Genomic DNA, 24,369 nt, shown 5'->3' on the forward strand with positions numbered 1-24,369 from the left:
GGCTGTGGCGTGGTACGTCGAGGATGAGGCGTGCAGAGGCGTTTTGTATGTGCTGAAGATGTTTCAGAAGTTTTGCGGTGGTTCCTGCGTATAGGGTGTTTCCGTAGTCCAGGCGACTTGTAACGAGGGCGTGGGTCACAGTTTTTCTGGTGTCGGCAGGGATCCAGCGGAAGATCTTTCGGAGCATGCGAAGGGTGTGGAAGCAAGAGGACGAGACGACGTTGACTTGCTTAGTCATGGTGAGAAGGGGGTCCAGGATGAATCTGAGGTTGCGTGCGTGGTCTGAAGGGGATGGTGCGGTGCCCAGGGCCGTGGGCCACCAAGAGTCGTCCCAGGCGGACAGGGAGTTTCCGAGGATGAGGACTTCTGTCTTGTCAGAGTTCAGCTTCAGGCGGCTGAGTTTCATCCATTGTGCGACGTCTGTCATTCCATCCTGCAGGTTGGCTTTGGCGGTGGCTGGGTCTTTGGTGAGGGAGAGTATCAGCTGGGTGTCGTCTGCGTAGGAGATGATGTTGATGTTGTGTTTGCGAGCGATGTTGGCGAGGGGGCTCATGTAGATATTGAAGAGAGTAGGGCTGAGCGAGGAGCCTTGTGGGACGCCGCAGATGATCTCGGTGGGTTCTGAGCGGAAGGGCGGGAGGTAGACTCTTTGGGATCGGTCCGAGAGGAACGAGATGATCCAGGCAAGGGCCTGTACTTGGATACCGGTGGAGCGGAGGCGGGTTATTAGGGTGTGGTGGCAGACGGTGTTGAAGTCAGCCGAGAGGTCAAGGAGGATGAGGGCGGTTGTTTCTCCGTTGTCCAACAGGGTTCTGATGTCGTCGGTGACTGCGATGAGGGCGGTTTCCGTGCTGTGGTTGTCCCGAAAGCCAGACTGGGAGGGGTCGAGCAAGTTGTTGTCTTCGAGGAAGTTGGTCAGTTGCTTGTTGACGGCCTTCTCGATGACCTTGGAAGGGAAGGGGAGGAGCAAGATGGGGCGGAAGTTCTTCAGGTCGTTGGGGTCCGCCGTAGGTTTTTTCAGGAGAGCGTTGACTTCCGCCTGTTTCCTGCTCTCGGGGAAGGGGGCAGATGCAAACGAGCTGTTGATGCTCTGGAGATAGGGGGTGATGATGGCGTCGGCTTTGTTGAAGATGTGAAGGGGGCACAGGTCCGAGGGGGCGCCGAAGTGGATGGTGTTCATGGTGGTTCTAGTCTCTTCGGGGCTGATGGATGTCCAGGCGTTGAGGGTGATGGTTGGGGCTGTGAGTTCCGTGGTGGTCGGCGGGATCCGTGGTCCGAAGCTGTCGTGTAGGTCGGTGATCTTTCGATGGAAGAAAGTAGCGAGGGAGTTGCAGAGTTCTTGTGAGGGCGTGATGGAATTGGAGCTGACTTTGGGATTGGAGAGCTCTTTGACGATGTTGAAGAGTTCTTTGCTGTTGTGGGTGTTCTTGTCCAGTCTCTCTTTGAAAGATGTCCTTTTGGTGGAGCGGATCAGCTGGTAGTGTTCGCGGGTGGCGATCTTGAGGGCTGACATGTTTTCTGCAGTGGGTTCTTTGCGCCAGGTTTTTTCGAGGGTACGGCAGGTTTTCTTGGATTCTTTGAGGGCGTCTGTGAACCAAGGAGGTTTCCTGATGTTGGTCTGTCTTGGGTGGCTTCTGAGGGGGGCGAGGTTGTCGGCGCAGTTGGTGATCCACTGTGTGAGGCTGAGGGCTGCGTTGTTGGCGTCGGAGGTGATGGCAGGTTGGTTATGGTTGAGAGTAGCTGTTCTGTGGAGATTTTGTTCCAGGGTCTGCGAGTGATAAGTTGTGTGTGAAGGTGGTGGGTCTTGCATCTGAAGGTGATGTGGACACATCTGTGGTCGGTCCAGTGTATCTCGGAGGAGTGGCTGAAGGATACGTGGTTGCTGGCGGAGAAGATGGGGTCGAGCGTGTGGCCAGCGTTGTGGGTGGGGATGTTCACCAGTTGCTTGAGTCCGAGATTGGCGAGGTTGTCGAGCAAGGTGGCGGTGTTGGTGTCGTTGTTCTTCTCCAGGTTAAAGTTCAGGTCTCTGAGGAGGATGTAGTCTGGTGAGGCTAGGGCGTGCGGGGAGATGAAGTCTGTGATGGATTCACTGAATAGGGCGCGTGGGCCAGGGGGCCTGTAGACAAGAGTGCCTATGAGGGTGGTCCTGGGGTCGGTGTGGATCTGGAAGTGCATGTGTTTCGGCGGCGAGGAGGGTGTCTTCGGTGGAGGTGGTGACGTTGATGGAGCTCTTGTAGATGATGGCGATTCCACCTCCGATTTGGTTGGCGCGGTCTTTCCTGGCGATCTTGTAGCCGTCTGGGATGGCTAGGGTGATGTCGGGAGCCGATGAGGCGTTCATCCAGGTTTCAGTGATGAAGGCGACGTCTGGTCGGATCGGATATTTTTACACACAGGTATTATCGCCACAGATTAATAGTTTCTTTGTACAAATAAAAGTTAAAATAGGATGCTTTGGTTTGTTGCAATAGATAACGTATATGGATTTTTGATGATAAAATAATTTTTGTTTTTGATTATATTTGATAACGGAGCCTATAATCTTAATTATAAAGTCAAGTCAATTAAGGCTTTTGAATTGAATATATCAACAAGTCAAAAGTGTATTTCTAGCTTTAAATACTAGCTATAGTGACCTTCATTAGATTTAATTAGGTTGTTTGTGATTTATGATAGAAAACAGAAAGGATTATTCCTTGGGTGCGCTGGAGTGGTGCATGCTGAACTGACCACATACGAAGGTCCATACCACATTTTGAACGGGTGGTTGAGAGGATGGACAATTTTTATCTGCGAGGATGGTGTTACTATTTCCTTAGTGGACTCTGTATAAAAAAAAAAAAAAATGGTATGTAAAATCAGACTTGGCTATTACCTTTAGTTATATTAGCCACTATTATGGTTCAGGATCTAAGACCATTCCTGTTTATTGCAGGTTTAACTTATAGACTAAGGTTAGTTCCAAATACTTATTAGGGACTATGTATGGACTCTGGGTTCTACTAATATGTTGGTTTCTGGATTGAATTTCATAATTATATTATGGAAAGGTTTGTTTTGTGGTTGCATGTTTTGCTTTCCTTAAGACTTCACTTTCCGTCACATGTTTGGGTTGCATGTTTTGGGATATGACTTTTCTGGTTTTGAATTACACATTATGCACCACTGAGTTTTCTGATTTGGTGAAGGATATAGGGTGTTCTTTCTTTTATTAATGTCTATTTGGAGGTTTTATATATTGGAAGACTTTTGGGAATAAATAATGGACTAAATTTGATAAGTGAAGACAAATTATGTATGATATTGATTGTTGTAATTAATTTGAGGTTTCCTTATTGTGATTTATCAGCCTTGAAAAAGTCCGTCAGTGGACGAAACACGTGTCGGCTGAAGCAGTGCTACTAAGGGATTGTAGTGCACATCGTTCTGTCTTTGTCCAAAGCTATTTTTTGATTATTTGGAAATTGTTTGTTTGATACATTTATACGACAAGATCGTATTGTATTTAGGGTGTATATGTACAATGTTGTTTTATATGTTAATTTATTTTATAATATTTTTTGTATGGTTACATTACATTTTTCTAATCTTGTATCATTGCATATGTTTGTGTATTTATAGACAGAATAATGAACACCCCTTTCCTGCCATTGGATACATTTTTTCATGAATGTATAATTTATTGATATTTCTTTGCATAGATTGAATTTAATATGAGTTAATAGTGTTCGAGTTGTACTTGGTGTGCTCCGCCATTTCTGCAGGAATCAGATTCAGTGTTGTCACCTCCTGTCTCCGCCTTGGTGCTCCCCTCGCCCTCCGTCCCACTGGTTCCCTCGGCGTTGATGGACTCTACCTCCTGGGTCCTGTGGGATGCAGCTCCCTCAGTTGTTAGTGCCCCTGCTCCCCTGCCAGATGATGCTAATGCACACATGGACAGGATGACAGAAGGAAAAAGGGGAAGAGAGAGAGAATGGGAACATTGGGTCAATTACAGCACCAACACCACAGTTGGCATACACATTACCATCACACACAGGGTTCAGGATTGAGCACTGTGTACCACACTGGCAATCAATTGGCTAGATGCCACAGCAGGATGAGGGCCAAACACTACCAACTGCACCCCTCCTAGTACCCACTAAGCCCTGTCGGACATGGAATACAACCTAGCTATGTTTCCTGAATTTGCTATACACCCATTACCCTTGAGCTGGGTAACGCTGCAATGTCTGACCTGGCATTAAGGGGCACCCACTGACTCACAACCACCACCCGGATCCCATGCCACCTACCAATGACTGTAGTTACACCCACTGTACTCACCCCCTTGTGGCTGCCGTGATGCCCTCAAGCGCCCATCCAGCTCTGGGAACGCCACCACCAGTATGCGGGCCATCAGGGGGTCAGGTTCCGTCGGGCACCCCTTCTCCGTTGGGAGGCCATCCCCAGCTGGGCCTCCGCGGTCTTCTGTGCCCAGCGTCTCAGGTCCTCTCACCTTTTCCGACAGTGGGTGCTCCGCCTGCTGTAGACTCCCCAGAGTCCGCACGTCACAATCCCTTCTTCTGATGGGCGCTGACCTGCAGAGGTAACCTGCAGAGGTAATACAGACAGAAAGACAGAAAGACACCATTACACATACAATCCAGCCTGTCACACATTAATTGTATGCTATCACAGTTGTGAGATTATTTTCACATGATGTGACTGTTTCCCTAAATGCACATTTTCATCACATTAAACACTATCAGTCAAGTTGTGTTCAAGGGTGTTTATTGTAGTGCAAATAATTGGCGGAAAAGTGCAATGGAATAGGGTGATGGTAGAGGAAAGTCCAGGGTATGGTTCCATTATTTTTGTAGCACAGGTCCAGTGTCCAAAGGCCATAGGAAGGGGAGCAAAGGCAGCTCAAAGTGGACAAGGTGATAGGGTGGTACACAAGGGGGACATTCAGGAGGGTCTTATTTCCTGGCAGTGGTCTTTATCTTGGCAAGTGTCTCTGGCCTCTGTCTGGGTCGCAGGGAACGTTTGCCGGGTGGTTCACCTTCTGCAGGGGGAGGGGTGCTGGTGGCCTGTGGGTCCTGTGGCAGGGCCTCGTGTCCACCAGCTGCAGCAGATGTGGTGGGCTGGTCAGTAGGCTGGCTATTGGTAGAGGCCTGGTGGTGTGCTGTCCATTCCCTCAAGATGTTGGCCATGTCTGCCAGCACACCTGCTATGGAGATCATGGTGGTGTTGAGGGCCTGCAAATCCTCCCTGATCTCATGATGGTGTTCCTCCTGCAGCCGCTTGTTCTCCTACATGTTGGTAAGGATTTTGGCCCATCTTGTCCTTAGATTGTTGGTAAGTCCCCAGGACATTAATGAGTGCCTCCCAGAGAGTCGGTTCCCTGGGCCTGTCCTCCCCCTGGCGCACAGCGGTCCTACCAGTGTCCCTGTAGCCCTGTGCTTCTGTCCCCTGAACGGTGTGCCCACTGCACTGACCCCAGGACCCTGATTGTCTTGGGTGTGAGGTGTGGAGTGAGGTCCCTGTATAGGTGGGCACACTGCTGATTGATGTGTCCTGGGGACAGAGGTGTGGGGACGTTGGGTGGCTGCTGTGGTGTTGGATACTGATGGGGAAGGCTCTGTGGTGGACTGTGAGTGGACTGGGGTGTCTGACTGACCAGGGGTCCCTGATGGGCCAGGTAGTTCATCCATATCTTGAAGTCATCACTGGGGGCATCTTCTGTTGGGGGAACTGGTTAGATGTGACACCTCCTCTCCGCTGAGATTGACTGGTGCACCTATGGGTATGTAAGTGATATATTAGGCCTCATGTCTGTGACAAATTGTACATCCCTGGCTTCCCTTCTATCGTTGCTGTTGCTTTGCCACCTTTGTTTGTATGGTGCTGTATTGTGTGCTTGTTAGTTCTCCATGCTGTGCATGCTTTTGTGATGGGTGTCCATGCAGGGCAGGGAGGGCTGTCCATGAATTGGTATAGCATGCAGGGCTAGGCATTGGGGTTAGCCATATGTATAGGTGCAGTGTGTGGGATGTAGTGGAGTGATGGGAGTGATGGTGAGGTGGTGTGATGGCATGCAGGTATGGGTCTGATAAGTAGTAAATCTTGACTCATCAGTGTCCAGTCCTCCGGCAACTCCAGTGAGTCCCTCAGGATGCAGTATTGCCAAGGCTTGCTCCTCCGATGCTGTGAGCTGTGGGGGAGGAGGTGGGGGTCCACAGCCAGTCCTCTGTATGGCGAGCTGGTGCCTTGCTGCCACGAAACATACCTTACCCCGTAGGTCATTCCACCTCTTCCTGATGCCATCCCTTGCTCTTGGATGCTGTCCCACGATTCTCCACCATAGCTCCATCTTCCTGGCAATGGATATGTGCTCCAAACAGCTGTTGCTCTACCCTGACTAGTTCCTCGACCATGACCCGGAACTCCTCATCAGTGAAACGGGAGTGCCTTAGTGGGGACATGGGTGTTGTGTGGTGTGTGTTGGTGGGAGGGTGTTGAGTAATGTGGTGGGATGTGGGGTGCGTGACGGATGTGTGTGGTTTGTGCTGTGTGTGTAGTTGTCTAAGTGGTCTTGGTTTCAGTCTGGTGGCAATAATTGGTGTTCGTAAAGGGTTGTCGGTAATGTGGGTGTGTTTTATGGTGCTGTGGGTGTGCTGTGTGTATGAGTGTCAGTTGTGTGATTTCGGTTTTGGCCAATGTAGTGTTGTTATGTATTTGGGTGTCCATTTTGAGCGCGTCGGTGTGTACCGCCAATGGTTTACTGCTGTTGAATGTCCCCCATGGTGATTCATGGGTCATAATGTGGTGGGCGTTTTTGTTGGCGTAACGGTATGGGTGTTGGTATGACCACTTTAGCCCTGACCTTTGGGCTGACGGATTTGTGTATGTGGCAGTATTCTGTCATAATATGGCAAACGGATATCCGCCACTGCGGCGGTATGTTGGTGCCCGTCACTGCGGCGGTAAGCAGCATTTACCGCCAATGTCATAATGTGGGCCAATATCTTTACAGACCTTTTTTCCTGAAATCTGCAACCCCGGCTAAGAGCACTTCTCATTCCCTAGATATAAGGAGAGTCTTGAAGTTTTACCAAAAAGCCAACAATACTTTTTTGGCTAGACCTAAGGCCCATTCTACGTGGGGCAAAGCAGCTACAGCTGCTTTAATGAAAAATGTCCCTATTGCCAAGACTTGTAAAGCTGCCACATAGAGATCTGTTCACACATTCACCAAACACTACTTTTTTGACTTGGATGCTAGAGCAGATGCTCCAGTGGCACAAGCCTCCCTCAGAAATGTATTTTTCTAATCCAGTCTTATCCTATCGCCTCTGTTCTTTCCACCGGAGTTGGTCGGGGTGGGCTTGCTATTCTATTCAAATGCTTGTAACTATCAACGGAGATCCTCTACAAGAAAAGGAATAGTTTCTTACCTCTAACTCCAGTTCTCTCATATAAAATCTCCATTGAAACCATAAGCAACCGTCCCCCCTCCCCAGTGGACAGAGCAGAGGAAAGTATTGGACTTACCTATCACTGACTCTTATCATAAAAAAGAACTGAAGCAACTGCCACCTGCTGAGCTTGATGGGATACTGGTGGTCTCTGCATCCTTAAAGGCATAGTCACTGTTTTACACTCACACAATAGCAGCCTATTGGGCTACACTGTCCTTTTATTCTGTATCTCTTACTTTTACAAAAAAAGGGATTGTGAAGGAGATTTTGAAAAACATTGACCTCAAATTATACATCCATATGGATGCTTTGTCCCTTTTCTAAGTACAATCTGAAGAATTTCACCACTGTGGCCTGTTTCCTAGGCTGCATGTTTTGGTCTTTCTTAAGTGTTTCTACAGTCATTTCTGAACAAAGGCGAATGCTTACACTTAAGATATTATATAAAGAAGGCGGTCCAGGATCCCAGCACCTGGGCGGAACTATTCAAATGGTTAAGACTTCAATGGCGATTCCCCTACGAGAGACAGGAGTTAAAGGTAAAAAACTATTCCTTTTTTGCTATCTAAATTTGTCCTGATTTTCATTTTGACCAAACCATTTCACTTCCTGTTTTCTTCCCAAAGTCCATCATATTCAGCAAACAGAACTTGACATTCATTAGATCTCCAAAAGGTCCTAAAATGTTGTCTAGATAAAACAGTTATAAGAAGGACATTATGGACCTCTGTGGACAGAATTGGTTTCCCTCTAAGCACACTATTGCTTGTGGAATTGTCTCCTGAATTACATGCTGTTACCACTTAGAAAACAACCCTCTACCCGGTAGACCAAGGCACAGTCCATTGGTGCAAAGGTGGTGCCCACCACTTGAGTCAAGAATGTTACCTCTTCTGAAATATGTAAGGCAGCAAGTGGAAATCTAATCATACTTTGACTAGACATTACTGTGATGAAGATTCTTGAGCTGACACATTGGTGGGTCAGGCAACTCTGTGTAATTTGTTCAGTTAGCTTGCCCAGAGTTTGTCACAACTATACCACATGCTTTAGATAGAAACACTTCATATCGACAATCCCACAGTGAACATGCGCTTGCTCTGCGTTTATGACTATCAGTGAGAATCATTTGATGCAGAAGGAAATATTATTTACTTGAAATCCTATTTCTGCATCGTAGGTGATTCTCACTGAAGTCATCAACAACCCTCCCTCCTTCTGGGTTGTCAATTCAAGTTATATTTTTCTTTGCATCATACCCTTTGGGACATCATATTCTCCAGTTCAAAAAGCTGTGAGGGCAAACTGCCAACACACTACATGTTAGGTAATGGAAGCTTCTGATTTCCTTAAAGCTACAGTGCATGCAAAATGAAGACAGTGCACTTTACACTACATGTGACAGGCAAATTTCCATCATTTTTCTCCTCTGCGGCAAGAGTAGCTTTTCTGGTTATTTTAGCTATATAAGGCACTTCAGCAACTAGATGCTGCAATGTGGTGGTTTTTTATTACAATATTGTACCTTTCTACAGGCAAATGCAGTTAAAGCTGGATGTGACAGACCATATGGAGATGTTACCCAACAGTGGAACATTGGGATGTCCACCTCCAACATCAGAAAAACACACACACGCACCCATACACAAATGTTCCGGGGTCTCCTCATGGAGGCAAGACAATTTAATGTTTGACTTCAGTGAGAATACCTAGGATGCAGAACAAAGATTACAAGTAAGTAACATTTACTTCTACCCCTTTGGGACACATGAGAATATTGGTCATAGGATGGGAACAGTTCCTATCCCGCTCCTGTAATAACTATATACACTATTAATGTGGTATTAATCACAGGAGTTGTGTCTCCCTCTGTTTACCGCTTTATTTTAAATAGTGTGGCACATGCAAGGTAAAATACCAGTCTGTACCTGTTGTCAGATTCAGAAGATATGATTCGAGGATTCAGATGATCCAGGAAATTAAGACAAGACAAGTCAGAAAGAATTGTCCCACACCCAGGAGTGTGTATGATGCAGCTTAACATGATACAGTGACTTTCCAGCAGTTGTCTCAAGTTCAGGTGCAGGGAGGGAAATTAGAAGTGTGACTCAGGAAGGAAATAAAAAGGAGGTTACATCAGTGATTAGTGGCGTATTGGTCTAATACAATGAGTATGTGGCTGCAGTTTCTGTTTCTAGCATAGCTAGATTGATCCTCGCTATTTATGAGCACACTAACTCTGGCTATCTACAGCCTCATCACAGGCATATTACCTTATCTCGGATACCCTGTTTGCTTTTATGTGTACACTACTTTTGGTTTGATAGTCAAAGAGCGTACATCATTCTGCATTAGCTGTATAAGAGTGTGCAACATCTAGTCCTGATGGTGAATGTCTGTAACCACAGTATCTCTGGCAGTCCATGGCTGTTCTGCCCCTTTTGCACTAAGAGCAGCCAACATCTACCTATATATATTAATAAGCAATTATGTGACCACACTGCCTCTAGCCATGCCAATCACAGGCAACTGTTATATCATCTTTTTTCATAGGAGAGAAGAGAAATCTTTGAGCAGCATTTGAAAGGACTGAAGCTGACTCAACCAGGCAGTTTTTATTCTCAGCGGCTGGCAGAGCTCACACCAGGATTCAGTGGTATGAATGGGCGTTTCAAGGGTCTACTGATTTTCCCTGTTTGCTAGATTGCCATATCTTTAACATTACTGCGATTTTAGCTGTTCATGTTTAACCAGCTAGGAAGGTTCCTTTTTTTTTGCATTCACCGGCACACACAATTAATGAATCTTGCCTTATAATACGTACTCCTTGATTGGTTATTGAGACAAAATGTATTTGCTTACATTACAACATATTTTCAGATTTCCACTGCAGTATTTACATCGTAATTAATTTCCTGTCTTAAGTATTTTTTATTTTTCCTGGGAAATATGGGAAAAAAATGTATTTGGTGGGACCTCCCAGCCCTTTGCCTAAGCTTAAACCCATAATTGAGGCTGTGGTCTCTCAGCTCAACTTTTGTCCAGAGTAGATGGAATAAATATATTTGGTATCTCTCTCTGACATTCAAAATCAATACTCGTTGTAGTTATGGGTAAGACTTGCATAATTCACATACTTTATTTAAGTGCAGGAAAGAAGAGGTACCTTGATTTTCCCTTAATCCCAAATCTTAGCATGTATAGATACAAACAATGGCCAGCTATAGAGCTCCTTTATACACCCAACAACTTCTAACAGGTCACTAATATAGCAACCTCATGTCAACCTTAGTCACTCTCCTATTTTAATTTTTTCTTTGTCAGATGTTCAAGAACTGCCCTCTCAGCAAAGCCAACCACAAGTCCAGTATTAAATTAAGAACAAGTTTGTTGCGTTGGCTCTCATTATCCTAAATGAGACTACTGGATGTTTGGGTATCAGGGTCGTTCTCAGTGTGGGGGACTAAGTCGAACCTACGGAGAAGGATCCCTGTCACCCTCGATCCGGTTTTGCTCCGGCTAACTAGCAGTGCCTCATCTCTCCCGAAGGGAAGGGATGATTGGGCAGCCGAGCGCATGACATCTTAGAGCTTCTCAGGGAAGTCGTGGTCACTCAGATCCCAACCAGCTCTCTCATACAAAGTGTGGTCTCATATACAAATGACAAAGGCAGTTTAGGTTTTATAGATTGATTTAATAAAACAACTGCATTTTAGATAATAAGGCGTGAGCCGCAATAACCAGAACCATACAACACAGTAGGATTGAAATAGTAACGAGGAGAGTGAAACATAGAAATAACGCTATAATAGTGTTACCAGATTACGTTCTCTCTACTAAGTTCTATTTTGAGCACAGCATGTTAAGCTCTAAGCTTGCCTTTCAGATTCCACAGGAGGACATCAACCCTCATACCTGAGCAAAGGCCTGTGATCTGTATCAGCATCTGCAACAGGGCAGTCAGCGTCTAGTTGTGGTTCCCTGGTCGGAATCTCCCTCTTACGTGTATTAGGACTAGGAAGTGTTTTTATAACTAACATGTCGGTGTGCTAAAAAACGTCCCTACGTAAGAATGTGTAACGTCTACGAACCCAAAAGACTAAACTCCTACCACATCTGTCGGCAATGTACCAGACTGTATCCTTGACTGAGGCACAGAGTGAGCAAGAATGTATTATTTGAGAACTCCGGTGCTGAAGTAGGCTAAACAGTGTGATAGAAGAAAATAAAACAAGACCGTGAAACTGGCTATTGAAAAATAACAGTGCGAGGCTGAATAAAACGCATCTAGGGCAAAGTGCACAAAGGCCTAATGCTTTAAGCAAATCCACAAAGGCTATATAAAAATGGCTACACTACAAGTTAATCTTTTTTAATCAAATTGCCACTTGGAGAAAAGACACAACAAGAACAAAAGTAGACTTTTCAGTTCTTGCAGATGTCAGCTTTTCAATTTTTTTATATAGGTATTTGTCCTCCTTATTATATGCAAACTTAATTCTTGTGGTAAAACCACTATTGAAACACATCAGCCTAACCTTCAAAGGAAGAGAGAGTTAAAGAGGAGAGGCACAAAGGAGGAAATGGAAACTAAACACCGAGTCTAGGAGAGGGAGGTACGTGGTTACTTTATGACAACATTGGCACTGACCATTACAGGTGGCATATAACACATTATACACACGTTTTGTATCCTATTTGGAGCATATTATTTTATTTCTGCTTTTTTGAGTAGGTTGTCCTTATGTCTTTACTTTCTGTGAGGAACATGTATTGAGAATTGGTCGGTTTATTTTGGACACAAGTTGAAATCCTTGATTGTATTAACACTTTCATGTAAAATAGGGTTTGTTTCTTCTTTTTAATTTGTCTGTTGGTACTCGGCATATCAGACTAAATTACCTTTTTGTGAAATTCCTTTCATGTAAGAGAAAGAAGGCTAAGAAAAGATCCTGTTGCTTTTGAAGTGTGTGTCCATTGCTCTAGTGTGCCACTCTGTTTTAAACATTTATATACAACATGTTTACATGAATCACCAAAGATATCTTCCTACTCCACAGATCTTGCTGTGAGAACTTTCAGACTTAAATCACAATTGTGTTTTCTCTCAATTGTTCAAAAAGCATAAGTCTCCCAAAAAACATAATAGTTTCCTACAAAACAATGTGCAGCCACGTTGAGTCATTAGTTTGCTTATAACCACATGAGACATCTATAGCTGTTTCTTCCATACCACTATATAAAAAAGACTGAGAAAATGTTTTCAATATGTTACTCCAGTATTGGAACGTTCATAGATTCACATGCTTGAATCATTCCCCATCATCGAGATTGGAGCCCCCAGTATATTTAATTATGTAGTATTAACATAGGTTTGAACCTAAAGGCCCATAGGCCTCTCCGTTTAGCACCCTTTCAGAGTCATGTTAAGAAAAAAGACCAAACTTCAGGGTCCACCAATCAGGCAACACCACCCTCTAGAACCTTCCTGAGAGAAGCTCCAGCACCTCAGATTTTCTACTGCACGTCGTGCTAGGGAGTCTCCTCAGAGCTCTGCTCTATTCTTCACATCTTTTGGCATAGCTTCAAGGTTATACTCTTCAAAACGTATTCTGACTGATTGCTGATAAAGCCTAACACATGTCTGACAAGGAAAAGAAGGGTTTGTTCAGATTCTGCAAGACCTGTGGAAAAAAGAGATTACACTCTGAAGACCCTCATCAGGACTGCATTTACTGCCTTTACCCAGACCACTCTGCCAAAGACTGCAAGGTATGTCACACCTTCTCTTCTAAGACCCTGAAGGATAGAGAGGGCAGATGATTAATATGGCTGCAGAAACTAAGATCTAGAGACAACCCAGCCTCTGATTCAAACAGCGATGATTCTTCCACATCTTCCAGAAAGTCATCTACGAGACCTAGATCTCATTCAGGGTCTTCCTCAGAGCAGCCAAGAAAGGCCTACAAAAAGACCACCTCAGGGTCTTACAAAGGCCGCAGCCCTTCATCACCTCACAAATTCTCCACTAAAGGGGAAAGAAGACATGTCAGCAGTTCTGAAAGGCCTAGAAAATCATCATCTGTTTCTCCATCTAAGTCTGCTGAAACATTTAAAATGCCTTCCTCTGCTCCTACAGTTGACAGGCCATTGGCCAAAACTACCATCAACATCATCCTCAACGACGACGGCAGCAGTGAGTGTCATTCCACCGTCGGCGATGGTTTCTATATTAATACCGCCGATGGCCACTCCGACGGCGACATCTTCGATGACGAGTCTTCTACCGTCAACGAGGACATCGTCGACGAAGACCTACACATTGTCATTGTATATGACAGTAACCACAGTCTCCTCATTGCCGTCTTCATCGTCGACGACCCTGTCGACGGTAGCTTCCACCTCAAAGCCGTCAACGGTTAAGATTTCTAGGCAGACATCAAAGACTGCTCAGAGTACACCGTTGACGAAGGCGTCTACAACTCTGTTGATGAGCTCGTCAACAACAGTCGACGAGGGAAAAAATCAGCAGAAGTCAGGAAATAGCAAGAATTACTCCTGAGCATACTTCTCCTAGTAAGATAACCCCTCTAATTCCAGTAGATCGTTTGGAGGGTGATGACGACTCAGATGATGAGGGTCCAATTGGACCGCACACAGTCCCTCACAGTTGAACGTAAAGTATCAGGATGACGATGAGGAGTACGGCGAAACTTATGATCCACAGTACTACGCAAGTGATCAACCATATTAGCAGGATTTGTATTTGCCAAGCTCATTATTATCTGACCTCAGAGCGATGCTAGCCGACTACAGTAGGCACTTTCCTCCTACAGAACATGTGCAACCTCATCCTACTTCATCGCCTGTTTCAAGAGTAGCCACTCCATGTCAGAGGCCAACTACACTACCACTGTGGAATGTGGCCACACCGGATATGACCCTACCACATGAGATTGACATATCAGAGGGAGAACGAGAGGAAGGTGAGCTACTCGACAACCAGTCAGAGTGGAATGAGTATATTATTCCAGCTCCTCTTTCTCCTTCACATCCAAAAGTAGTTTCACCTCCAGATGACATCGAAGGATTCTATAATCTTATGGAAGGAGCAGCTGAGCGTTTTGCACTTCCAGTGCCATCCAAGCAAACTGATTGTTTTCTATATGATTTTAAAGAACCATTTCAGAAGTCTGTACGCTCCATGCCACTGGTCAGTTACATATGGGAGGAAGGTTTGAAGGTTATTCAAAACCATGCTACAGTCACAGCAGTACTTCCTTGCTTGGATGAGAAGTACAAAGTGCCAGTAGATGCCCCAACATGCTTGACTGGTCACCCCCATCCAGATTCAGTGGTAACACAAGCAGCCCAGAGAAGATCCAAAAATCCCTCTGCTCCATTTTCCACACCTCCAGACAAAGAGGGCAGACGATAATACAACATCGGTAAAAGATTTTCATCAATGTCTAGTCTCACTACAAGAGCGGCTAACTCCCTGGCAGTGTTAGCCAGGTATGATAGGCAATTATGGGCTGACATCGCCCCATATTTTGATCAGATGCTGGAGGACATTAAATCGGAGGCTAGAAAGACATTGCATGAACGAGAACGCACATTGGCGTAGATAATAGGGTTGTGTGTCGGAAAAACGCAGGTCTTTAGCACGCCTGCCTTAAGAACGCAGCCGAAACCACGAATGCGTCTTTGCAACGCATTCTTTTACCACGCAAGTCATTACAACGACTTGCCTTGGGGAAAGCGCTGGACTTTGGAATAGTATAGTTTACTATTCCAACTCCAGTGAGCACCACAGTAGGGAAAGTGTTGGACTTAAAGTCCGACATCAGTCCAACAACACTTTCCCTAAGGCAAGTTGTTGTAATGACTTGAGTGGTAAAGGAATGCGTTGTAGAGACGCATTCGTGGTTCAGGCCGCGTTGTAAAGGCACAGCGTGACTCGAGCCGCATTGTTAAGGCTGTTTCCCAGGTAATACATTGTGCGATGGACAGAGCCACTACTGTGTTTCGTCAGGTTGCAGGTGCGGCTGTCTTCCGAAGGCAAGGTTGGCTGAAGGCCACATCATTCCATCTGGAAGTGCAGAATAAGATACTCGATCTTCCTTTCGATGGTCATGCGCTGTTTGACAAGCATATTGACGAGGCATTGCAGTCGATTAAATCCAACACGGACATGGAACATTTTTTGGGTACACTCCAGTTTCTGAAGCCTTCCGAGAGCCACGAGAGGGCGTGGAATGCTTTTATATATGGGAGACTACCAGCAATTCAGATATCCTCCTTCAGCAATTTCGCCAACATTACATCCAAAGACAGCCGCCACAAGCGGCTTACAGTAGGTCTGCCACCAGGGGACGGTCAGCTCGTCCAACTAAAGACTCGGCTCGCAGAGCATGATGTGTCCAGGGCTCCGGCTACCCCTAACCATATGCCCCCAATACTAGGCGGAAAAATATCTTCGTTTCCCCAGCAATGGCAAACCATAACATCAGACAGGTGGGTCTTACAGCTGATAAAGTGTGGACACACACCAGAGTTTGTCCAAATACCTCCTCCCAATCCTCCTCGCAGAACTTCCCCAAACTATCCAGAACAACTCAAGAGAGAGATCAACAAAATTCTCCTCAAGGGCGCAATAGAAAGGGTGCCTCCATGACAGCAAGGAAAAGGTGTTTACTCCAGATTCTTCCTGATTTGCAAAAAGTGGAAAGACTGGATACTGATCCTCGATCTCAGAGAATTAAACACCTACTTGAAAAAACAGTTGTTCCGCATGATCATCCTGCAGGTTGTTCTTCTTTGGTTGAACCAGGGAGACTTTGTCTACCCTGGACCTAAAGGATGCATATTTCCACATCCCAATTCACCCAGCCCACAGACAGTACCTGAGATTCATGGTAGCCGGAAGCCATTTTCAATTTAGAGTCCTTCCATTCAGTCTAGAATCAGCCTCCAGAATATTCACAAAGTGCCTAGCTCCTATTGCAGCTTTTCTCAGGAGAAGAAAACATCAAGTATTCCCATACTTAGATGACCGGCTGATAAAAGCAGACAACTATGCGGCAGCACGCAGGTCAACAAGAAAGTGCATTGCCATACTCAACAGCTTAGGCCTGACTATCAACTGGGAGAAATCCAAACCTCAACCATCACGCACAATCAATTTCCTAGGGGCAAACCTGGACATTCAATCCACCATGGCTTCCCTCACTGTAGAAAGACAACAGAATCAGCTATCTCTGGCAAAGCCAATATAAAGAAAATAATACATTTCAGTACGCCTTTACAAGTCCTTATTGGGGATGATGTCTTCATGCATACCTCTAGTTCCCCTCTGCAGACTCAAAATGCGCCACCTGCAAGAGCAGATCAATCTGCAATGGCTCCAGGTTTCAGGAAGCTTCGAAGAGCAGATAAAAATCACTTCAGCAATCACCAAGGCTCTGGTGTGGTGGTTTCAGGAACACCATTTTTCTATCGCTCCATCTTTTCTTCATCGCCCAGCACGTGGACAATCACCACAGATGCCTCTCTGGAGGGTTGGGGAGCGGTTTTACAAGATCTACAAATAAGTAGCAAATGGCCACCGGAGTTGCAAACAATGCACATCAGTCTGCTAGAGCTGAAAGCAGTCCGCCTAGCTTTACAGGCTTTCCTCCCAAAGATTGCCAATTCAGAAGTGGTAATAGAAATGGACAACACCAATACAATACATTACCTCAACAAATAGTAAGGCGCAAGATCTCTTCCTCTCTCCAGGGAAGCTCAGGAGATTGGAACTGGGCTGTACAGCATGGCATACTCCTCACAACAGTTCATCTTCCAGGCATCCAGAACAGGATAGCAGACTCGCTCAGCAGGCAAAAATCAATATGTCATGAATGGGAACTAGACCAGTTCACGGTCAACCACATATTTTCTCAGTGGGGGTCACCCAACCTCAACCTCTTCACCAGCCGGTCAAATGCCAATACCAAATGCCAATACCACGCAAGCTGGCATCACCAGAGGGGATCACGGGGGAATGCGCTTTCCATAGCATGGTCAGGAATCTTTGCATACGCTTTTCCACCAATTCCCTTGATTCCAAGAGTCCTAACGAAGAAGAAGAGAGAACCATGCACACTAATATTAATGGCCCCACACTGGCCTTGTCAGCATTGCTTCACGGAGCTTCTTCTCCTGTCAGTGAAGCCTTGCATCTCACTGAGAATATCTCCGCATCTGCTAACAATGAACAACAAACAAATCTTACATCCGAATCCTCAAATCAGTTATCAGCATGGCTCCCAACCACCTTGAGTTTGCACACCTAAACATTCTGCAGGAGTGCAGAGATATACTGTCCAAAGCCAGAGCAATTAGCACCAACAGGACTTACTCATGTGAGTGGAAAAGATTTTGTTTGTGGTGTCATCAACCATAAAGGTTCACCTGGCTGCGATTGCGTCTTATAGATGGTCAGACTCTTCACCTTCGTTATGGTCCTCCAGGCTGATTAAGCAATTTCTAAAAGGGCTTTTCAGAGTTTTTTCACCATTCAGACCTCCTGGAATTTAAATATTGTTCTTGTGCAACTTTTGAGCAGCCATTTGAGCCAATCCATAGAGCTTCTACGAAAATGCTTTCCTGGAGAGTTGCCCTCCTTATTGCTCCTACATCAACCAGGCATGTCAGTGAGATACAAGCACTTTCCATACAGGATCTGTTTTTACAGATTAAACAAGATCGAATAATCTTGCGCACAAATCCATGTTTCATTCCAAAGGTCCCCTCGGATTTTCATTTGATTGAGCCCTTAGTTTTCAGGACATTCTTTCCAAATCCTACACCTCCAGCAGAGAAGGCATTACACTCTTTAGACATTAAAAGATGTATTAAATTCTATCTGGACAGGACTAAAGCATTTCGCGAAACCAACCAACTATTTGTGGCCTTCAGCGCACCGAGACGGGGCCTGCAGCTCTCTAAACAGAGCATCGCTAGATGGATCTCTTCAGCAATTCGATTTTGCCATCAGGCGGCGGGCAAGCCACTGCAAACCTCTCTCCGTGCACATTCAACGTGGGCAGTTTCCTCTTCAGCAGTGCTGTTTGCAGGTGTACCGCTTCAAGACATTTGTAGGGCAGCAACTTGGAAGAGCTGCCATACTTTTACTAGACATTACTGCTTGGAGGCATTATCTTAAGGAGAGGTAGCGGTGGGCCAAGCAGTCCTCAGGAATCTTTTCCGGGGAAGGTGAGCTATATTTTTCATCCCACCATCCTAATTTCAGGTATGCTCATTGCCTATAAAAAAGACTTTTGAACTACATGCCAACGGGGCGTGGTTTGGCTGCCGAGGAGAATGGCCGCCTGAGGACGGAGCTCCGCGCGCCGGGTCGGATTTCAGCTTCAGCAGGAGCTACGTCCTCCTCAGGCAGCCTCCTCTACAACCTCCCGGTACTGCAGGAAACGCGGACCGGAGAGGCAACGGGGTTTTACAGCTGAGCCGCTTAAGACCTACAGACATGCGCCAAGCTGCGGCCTGGAGTAAGCGACCCATCCGTCCTGAGGAGCGGCCGCGAAAGGGATTTGCGACGCTGCCGCTCCTCGACAGTGCGGCTAACAACAAAAAAACAGGACCGGACGCTGAGGGGAGCACAAGTAAGAAATAGGGGGGCTGCAGCTCCTCTCCCCCCCCTCCCACTCACCCCCACACCCCACGGGCAGCGCTGAAAATAAAATTTTGCTCTTGCTATGGACTAGCACCAAGCCCTGACACGACAGTGCTAGCAGCATGAAACACAGCACCAGGTGCCCACCAGAATAGCCAGCAAATATTGAAGGGCATACTTGAGTGAGGAACTCTGAACTCTGGCCACCTAACATTTATGCCCTAAATGGAGGCAATATCTCTGCACACCCATGGCAGGAAACCAAGAGGATATTGCAAATATAAAAGGTATCCCCCTTCTTGATATAAACTACTACCTTGTTCGGAGATCCACGTAAAGAGCCCCTCGCTGAGGTAGTGAGATAGAACGGGACAACACGAATACGGAGGGGCAGGACCCAGCACTCACCTGCAATACCGTCCTACTTGATGTAGTAGGTACTCAGGCCCAACCTACAGGTCCCCCCACTACAGATGCTGCCTCCTTCCTAATAGTCTCAACACCGGAAAGGGACCCGGAGGCAGATCGATGCATAGAGCGCAAAGCACCAGATGACGCAGGACACGAGGCCTATCGCCACCCGGACAGCTTGAAAGGAAAGCGAGAACGCCATCCGCAGTCCGCACAGTTTCTCAACTGCCCCATACTACGTGTCAATTCACCCTTTTCTCAACCATCGCCTACGGAGACTAGCCCTCTGCAACTAATGTGGTCTCAACACCTGGATCAATAGACACAAGTACTGTGAGTGGCGCAACTCTGATCCACCACGCGCCCGTACACTAAGTACCCCCCATCTAGAGGCCCTCACACTCTGAGGGAAATGCCCAATGAGAAGTCTTCAGACAAACACTCCCGGCAACTTCTGTTCTCTGAGGCTATTGCACAATCGAAAACCATGGCAGCACAAACGGCAGCACCCTGCCCCACGTCTTCGCCAGCGGACCCCCCTGCACTGGAAGCTACAAATCGTATATTGCAGGAGATCACCTCGGTGGGACGTCGTCTCGAGGCAAGGGACCTAAAGGTTACTGATCTGGAAGATCGGAGTCGCCAGGACAACGTGCGCTTCTTTGGCGTTCCGGAACACAAAGAGGGATCTGATATCAAGACCTTCCTCAAATCACTCCTGCCTGACCTCTTTGGCATAGAGTTTTCACCACCACCAGAGTTCCAGAGAGCACACAGGATCGGCCCACCCTATAAAGCCACATCTGACAAACCACGGCCTATCATAGCATGCTTTTTACGCCATGAGCAAGCTCGCCAAGTTCTTTCCGCAGCTAAAACACATGGCCCGGTCTCCCTGGACGGTCACGAGATCAGAGTAGCTGCGGATTTTTCCAGACTGACAAATGAAAAACGAAAGGCATTCCTGGCTGTTCGGCCGCAACTCAGGAACCTAGGCATTAAAAATGGCCTTTTTGAACCAGCACGGATGTGGATCACTCACCATGGCAAATCCAAGGACTTTACCGAGCCGGAAGACCTCAGCTCCTTTCTGAATGACCTTGCTTCACACCCCATGGACATCTCATCCAGACACGTGGATCCTGACTCCTATCAGACTGGGAACATCCCTCCTGCCACAATCTTACGATCCCAACCCCAGCGCCCTTCCTCACAAAAGAGAGGCAGAATACATGAACGCCCCCCTTAATCACAAGACAACTGTGAACATATATTACAGGCAGTAATTGACCACACCCAAGGCATGGGCAGAGACAAATCCCGCTCCCCCTGAAACCGTCATTGGACAATCATCCTGGACATTGAGTACCCAGAGCCCTGGAGGAATGCCGGATTTATACCCATCGCCGGGCCCACCTACCTCCGGACAGCTAAGTGGCGAATCCAATTAATCTAATCAAGGACTATCTTTTTGGTGGGGAGGGATCCGGGTGGACTCTGGGTCCTACTACCATCCTTCTGTATGAAAAAGATCCATAACGGTTGATGTTTATTAGCAATTCTACTACCATACCAGCTCATATAGTAGCAATTTTAGGAGATGTAAATGTCTTGTTAAATATGTTATTACATATTGTACTCTTTATTTTTTTACGATCAGGCCTCCTTGATATAATCGTTACGAGGTTGACAGTATCCCTCTCCCATGAGTAGTCCATTCCGCACTCACCCCTCAAGGTTATTTTACAAATTAGATACAGGAACGGACGGCTCCACATTAGTATAATATTCCCTTCACACATGATAGATGGGAAACCTATGCAGGGTACTAGCACGACAAAACCCTACAACCACACTATGTTACTGGTAGACCTATCGGTCCTCCCTAAACACGCCCCGCAGACAAAGACCCACGGCCAACTCTTGACGAATTGACCACTGAGGACACGAATATCAGCCGCTAAAACAGATTTATTCGGCAATACCCTCCTCAGATAAAGACAATAATAACGCTATCTCCATCCCGTATTTACCAGCATTGGGTCCATACCCTCTGAATTTCTATCTGGGCACTCACACAGACTGCAACACTATCCACCACAATGTTTGGTACTTTGCATCACCAAGCAATACACACACCATCAACTACATATACTCATAGATATAAGAGGTACCGAATGCCCTACCATCTCCGTTTCTCCAAGCCTCGACCCTCACATCTATAATCCCTAAAGCCCCATCACCCCCATGACACGAAACACATACAAGAAGGAGGCTGCCTGACGGACCTTCAAAGCTATTTAAGAATCAACCCCTCCACTGTACTCCCACCCCATAACAACATCCTTTCGGCGCGCGGACCCTACAGGTTCAAACCCGCAGTTTAATCGAATTTCCGGTAGTGAGTTATTTCTCGCTACTGGTCTCTCCCATAGCCCTCCTACCACTAGCACTCATTCCGGCTCTTTAATTTCAGAGCTTCATACCCTCCATTCACCCGTATGCCAACTTAGGTCACCAGCCAGTTCCCGACCATCTAGAGACTAGTCCTCCTTCTCTTATACCTTCCTCACTGCACCCTATTTACTATTTTTCTACTCTCTCCTTTTATCTACGTCATTTATTCCTCTCGGTGACCGAGGGTTCTGGATCCACCGCATTCTTTACTCTTCACAGCATCACCCTCACTGCACGTTCAGGTGGGGCTATCCTATACCTGACACCCCTTCTCCCTATTTCTCCCCCCTCTTCTTTCATCGCCAAACACAAAACACAGGTACACACCATAGACTAGATCCCATCTACAAGGCACCCATGGGAACGACAACTCCACTCACAGTCCTATCCTGGAATGTACATGGTATGACCCACTATGTCAAACGACAGAAGATATTATCCTATCTCCGCTCTAAACATGCTGATATTACCCTGTTGCAAGAAATGCGCCTCACCTCAGTAGAATCTGAAAAACTCCGTAGAGATTGGGTGGGCAAAGTGCTCTTTAGTGGACGGCCATCCATACATGACGCAACACAGGGCACTGGGAGGAGATGCGGGGTAGCAATTCTCATCCGTCGTTCACTACAGTTTCGGCTGCTCAAAACATGGCATGACCCGGAAGGACGTTACGTACTCGCCAAACTCAAGGTAGGCCTCTCCACAATTTGCACAGGATCCATATATGCTCCCACAGGCTCTAAACACACCTTCTTCCTCTCTCTCAATCGGTTATTTACACAGATTGGCGCCTCACAATATATATTGGGAGGAGATTGGAACGTACAAGATGCCATTCTTGATCGATCAAGCGGTCTCGATGCAGGCAACAATACAGATCGGGCTCTTCTACATGACATTCTTTCTGATCATGGCCTGTTTAGACTGTTGGCGTCTATCACACCGTTCTGACCGCGAATACACCCTTCTCTCCTCGGTCCATGGGACCCAATCACGACTAGACTATTTCCTGATTGATCACCGACTGATGCAATCGATACGACTGTCGGACATCCTCATGTGCGTACTATCCGACCACTTCCCGGTTTTAATAACATTGGAACTAGGGATGATTATGCCCGGCCATAAGCCCTGGCGTCTCCCCAACTCCAGATATCGAACCCCGAAAGGAAAGGAACAACTCAAAGCTCATCTAGCCACATACCTTAAGGACAATAAGGGCTCAGTATCCTCACCCCAACTTCTATGGGCAGCGGCAATGGCAACTATTAGAGGCCAGCTAATGAGAGATGCTGCCATCTCCAATGCTCAAAAGAGGAACCAACAGGACAAACTAGAAGAAAGTATATCCCACGCGACCAGGGAATACACTCGAGCCCCTACTTCACTTAACCTCCGCCACCTAGAACAAGCTAAAATGGAGCTCAACTCACTCTACACCTCACGGGCGGAATATGCATTACAGAAGCTAAAGGGCCGCCACTACGAACATGGTGAGAAAGCGAGTCGCCTACTAGCTGCTCAACTACATCAAAGAGAAGCCACACTAGCTATACCAGCAATAAATAACTGAGACAACAAACTTCTTACACACCTGCAGGCAACTGCAAACAAATTCGGCTGCTATTATCAAGCCCTCTGTACCCTAGAAACAGTAGATGCCGCTGACCGTTTAGATGCTTTTATACAGAGAGCACATATACCTTGTCTCACGGCTGAAGGTATGGCGCTATTAGAGGGTGATATCAGTAAAGTAGATATTCAACAGGCGATAGCCAACTTGTCATATCATAAAGCACCAGGAGAGGACGGGTTTACATCTGAATTCTATAAATGGTCCGGGTTCGACACTGTGGAAACCTTATACGAGGCATTCCGGGGGGGGGGGCGACCGCATGGGATCCCTACATCCTCTCTACAATAAGGCAACCATCACAGTTTTACCCAAACCAGGGAAGGACCCTCTTATCTGTGGAAGCTACCGCCCCATCTCCCTACTCAATGGAGACATCAAAATATTAGCAGGGATATTAGCGACATGGCTCAAAAAAGTAATTCCTTCCCTAATTCACCACACTCGACTAGGCTTTGTACCTGGTCGCTCATCGAGGAACCATCTCCATACATTATTCCACACCACCTGGACAGCGCGAGACTCACGGGAAGAGGCTCTTGCCCTCTCATTAAATGCTGAGAAGGTGTTTGACCGAATAGAATGGTGGTATATCTTCGAAGTCCTAAAACGTTTTGGATTGGGGACTAATTAATCAATAGAGTACGATTACTCTATGACTCTCCGACAGCCCAGGTAAACTGTGGGGGGTTTCTTTCGGACACCTCCCCGATCCACAGAGGAACTTG

General features: G+C 46.5%; 1 protein-coding gene across 1 annotated transcript in view; it reads left to right on the plus strand.

Moving 5' to 3' along the window:
- SPG7 (SPG7 matrix AAA peptidase subunit, paraplegin) overlaps positions 1–24,369 on the plus strand; it is a 462,707-nt gene that overhangs the window by 270,504 nt on the left and 167,834 nt on the right. Inside the window, exon 11 of the mRNA XM_069216631.1 lies at positions 10,017–10,119. Coding sequence (XP_069072732.1) covers positions 10,017–10,119 — 103 coding nt within the window. The remainder of the gene's footprint in view (positions 1–10,016; positions 10,120–24,369) is intronic.

Source organism: Pleurodeles waltl, chromosome 12 (genome assembly GCF_031143425.1).
Source record: "Pleurodeles waltl isolate 20211129_DDA chromosome 12, aPleWal1.hap1.20221129, whole genome shotgun sequence".
NCBI lineage: Eukaryota > Metazoa > Chordata > Amphibia > Caudata > Salamandridae > Pleurodeles > Pleurodeles waltl.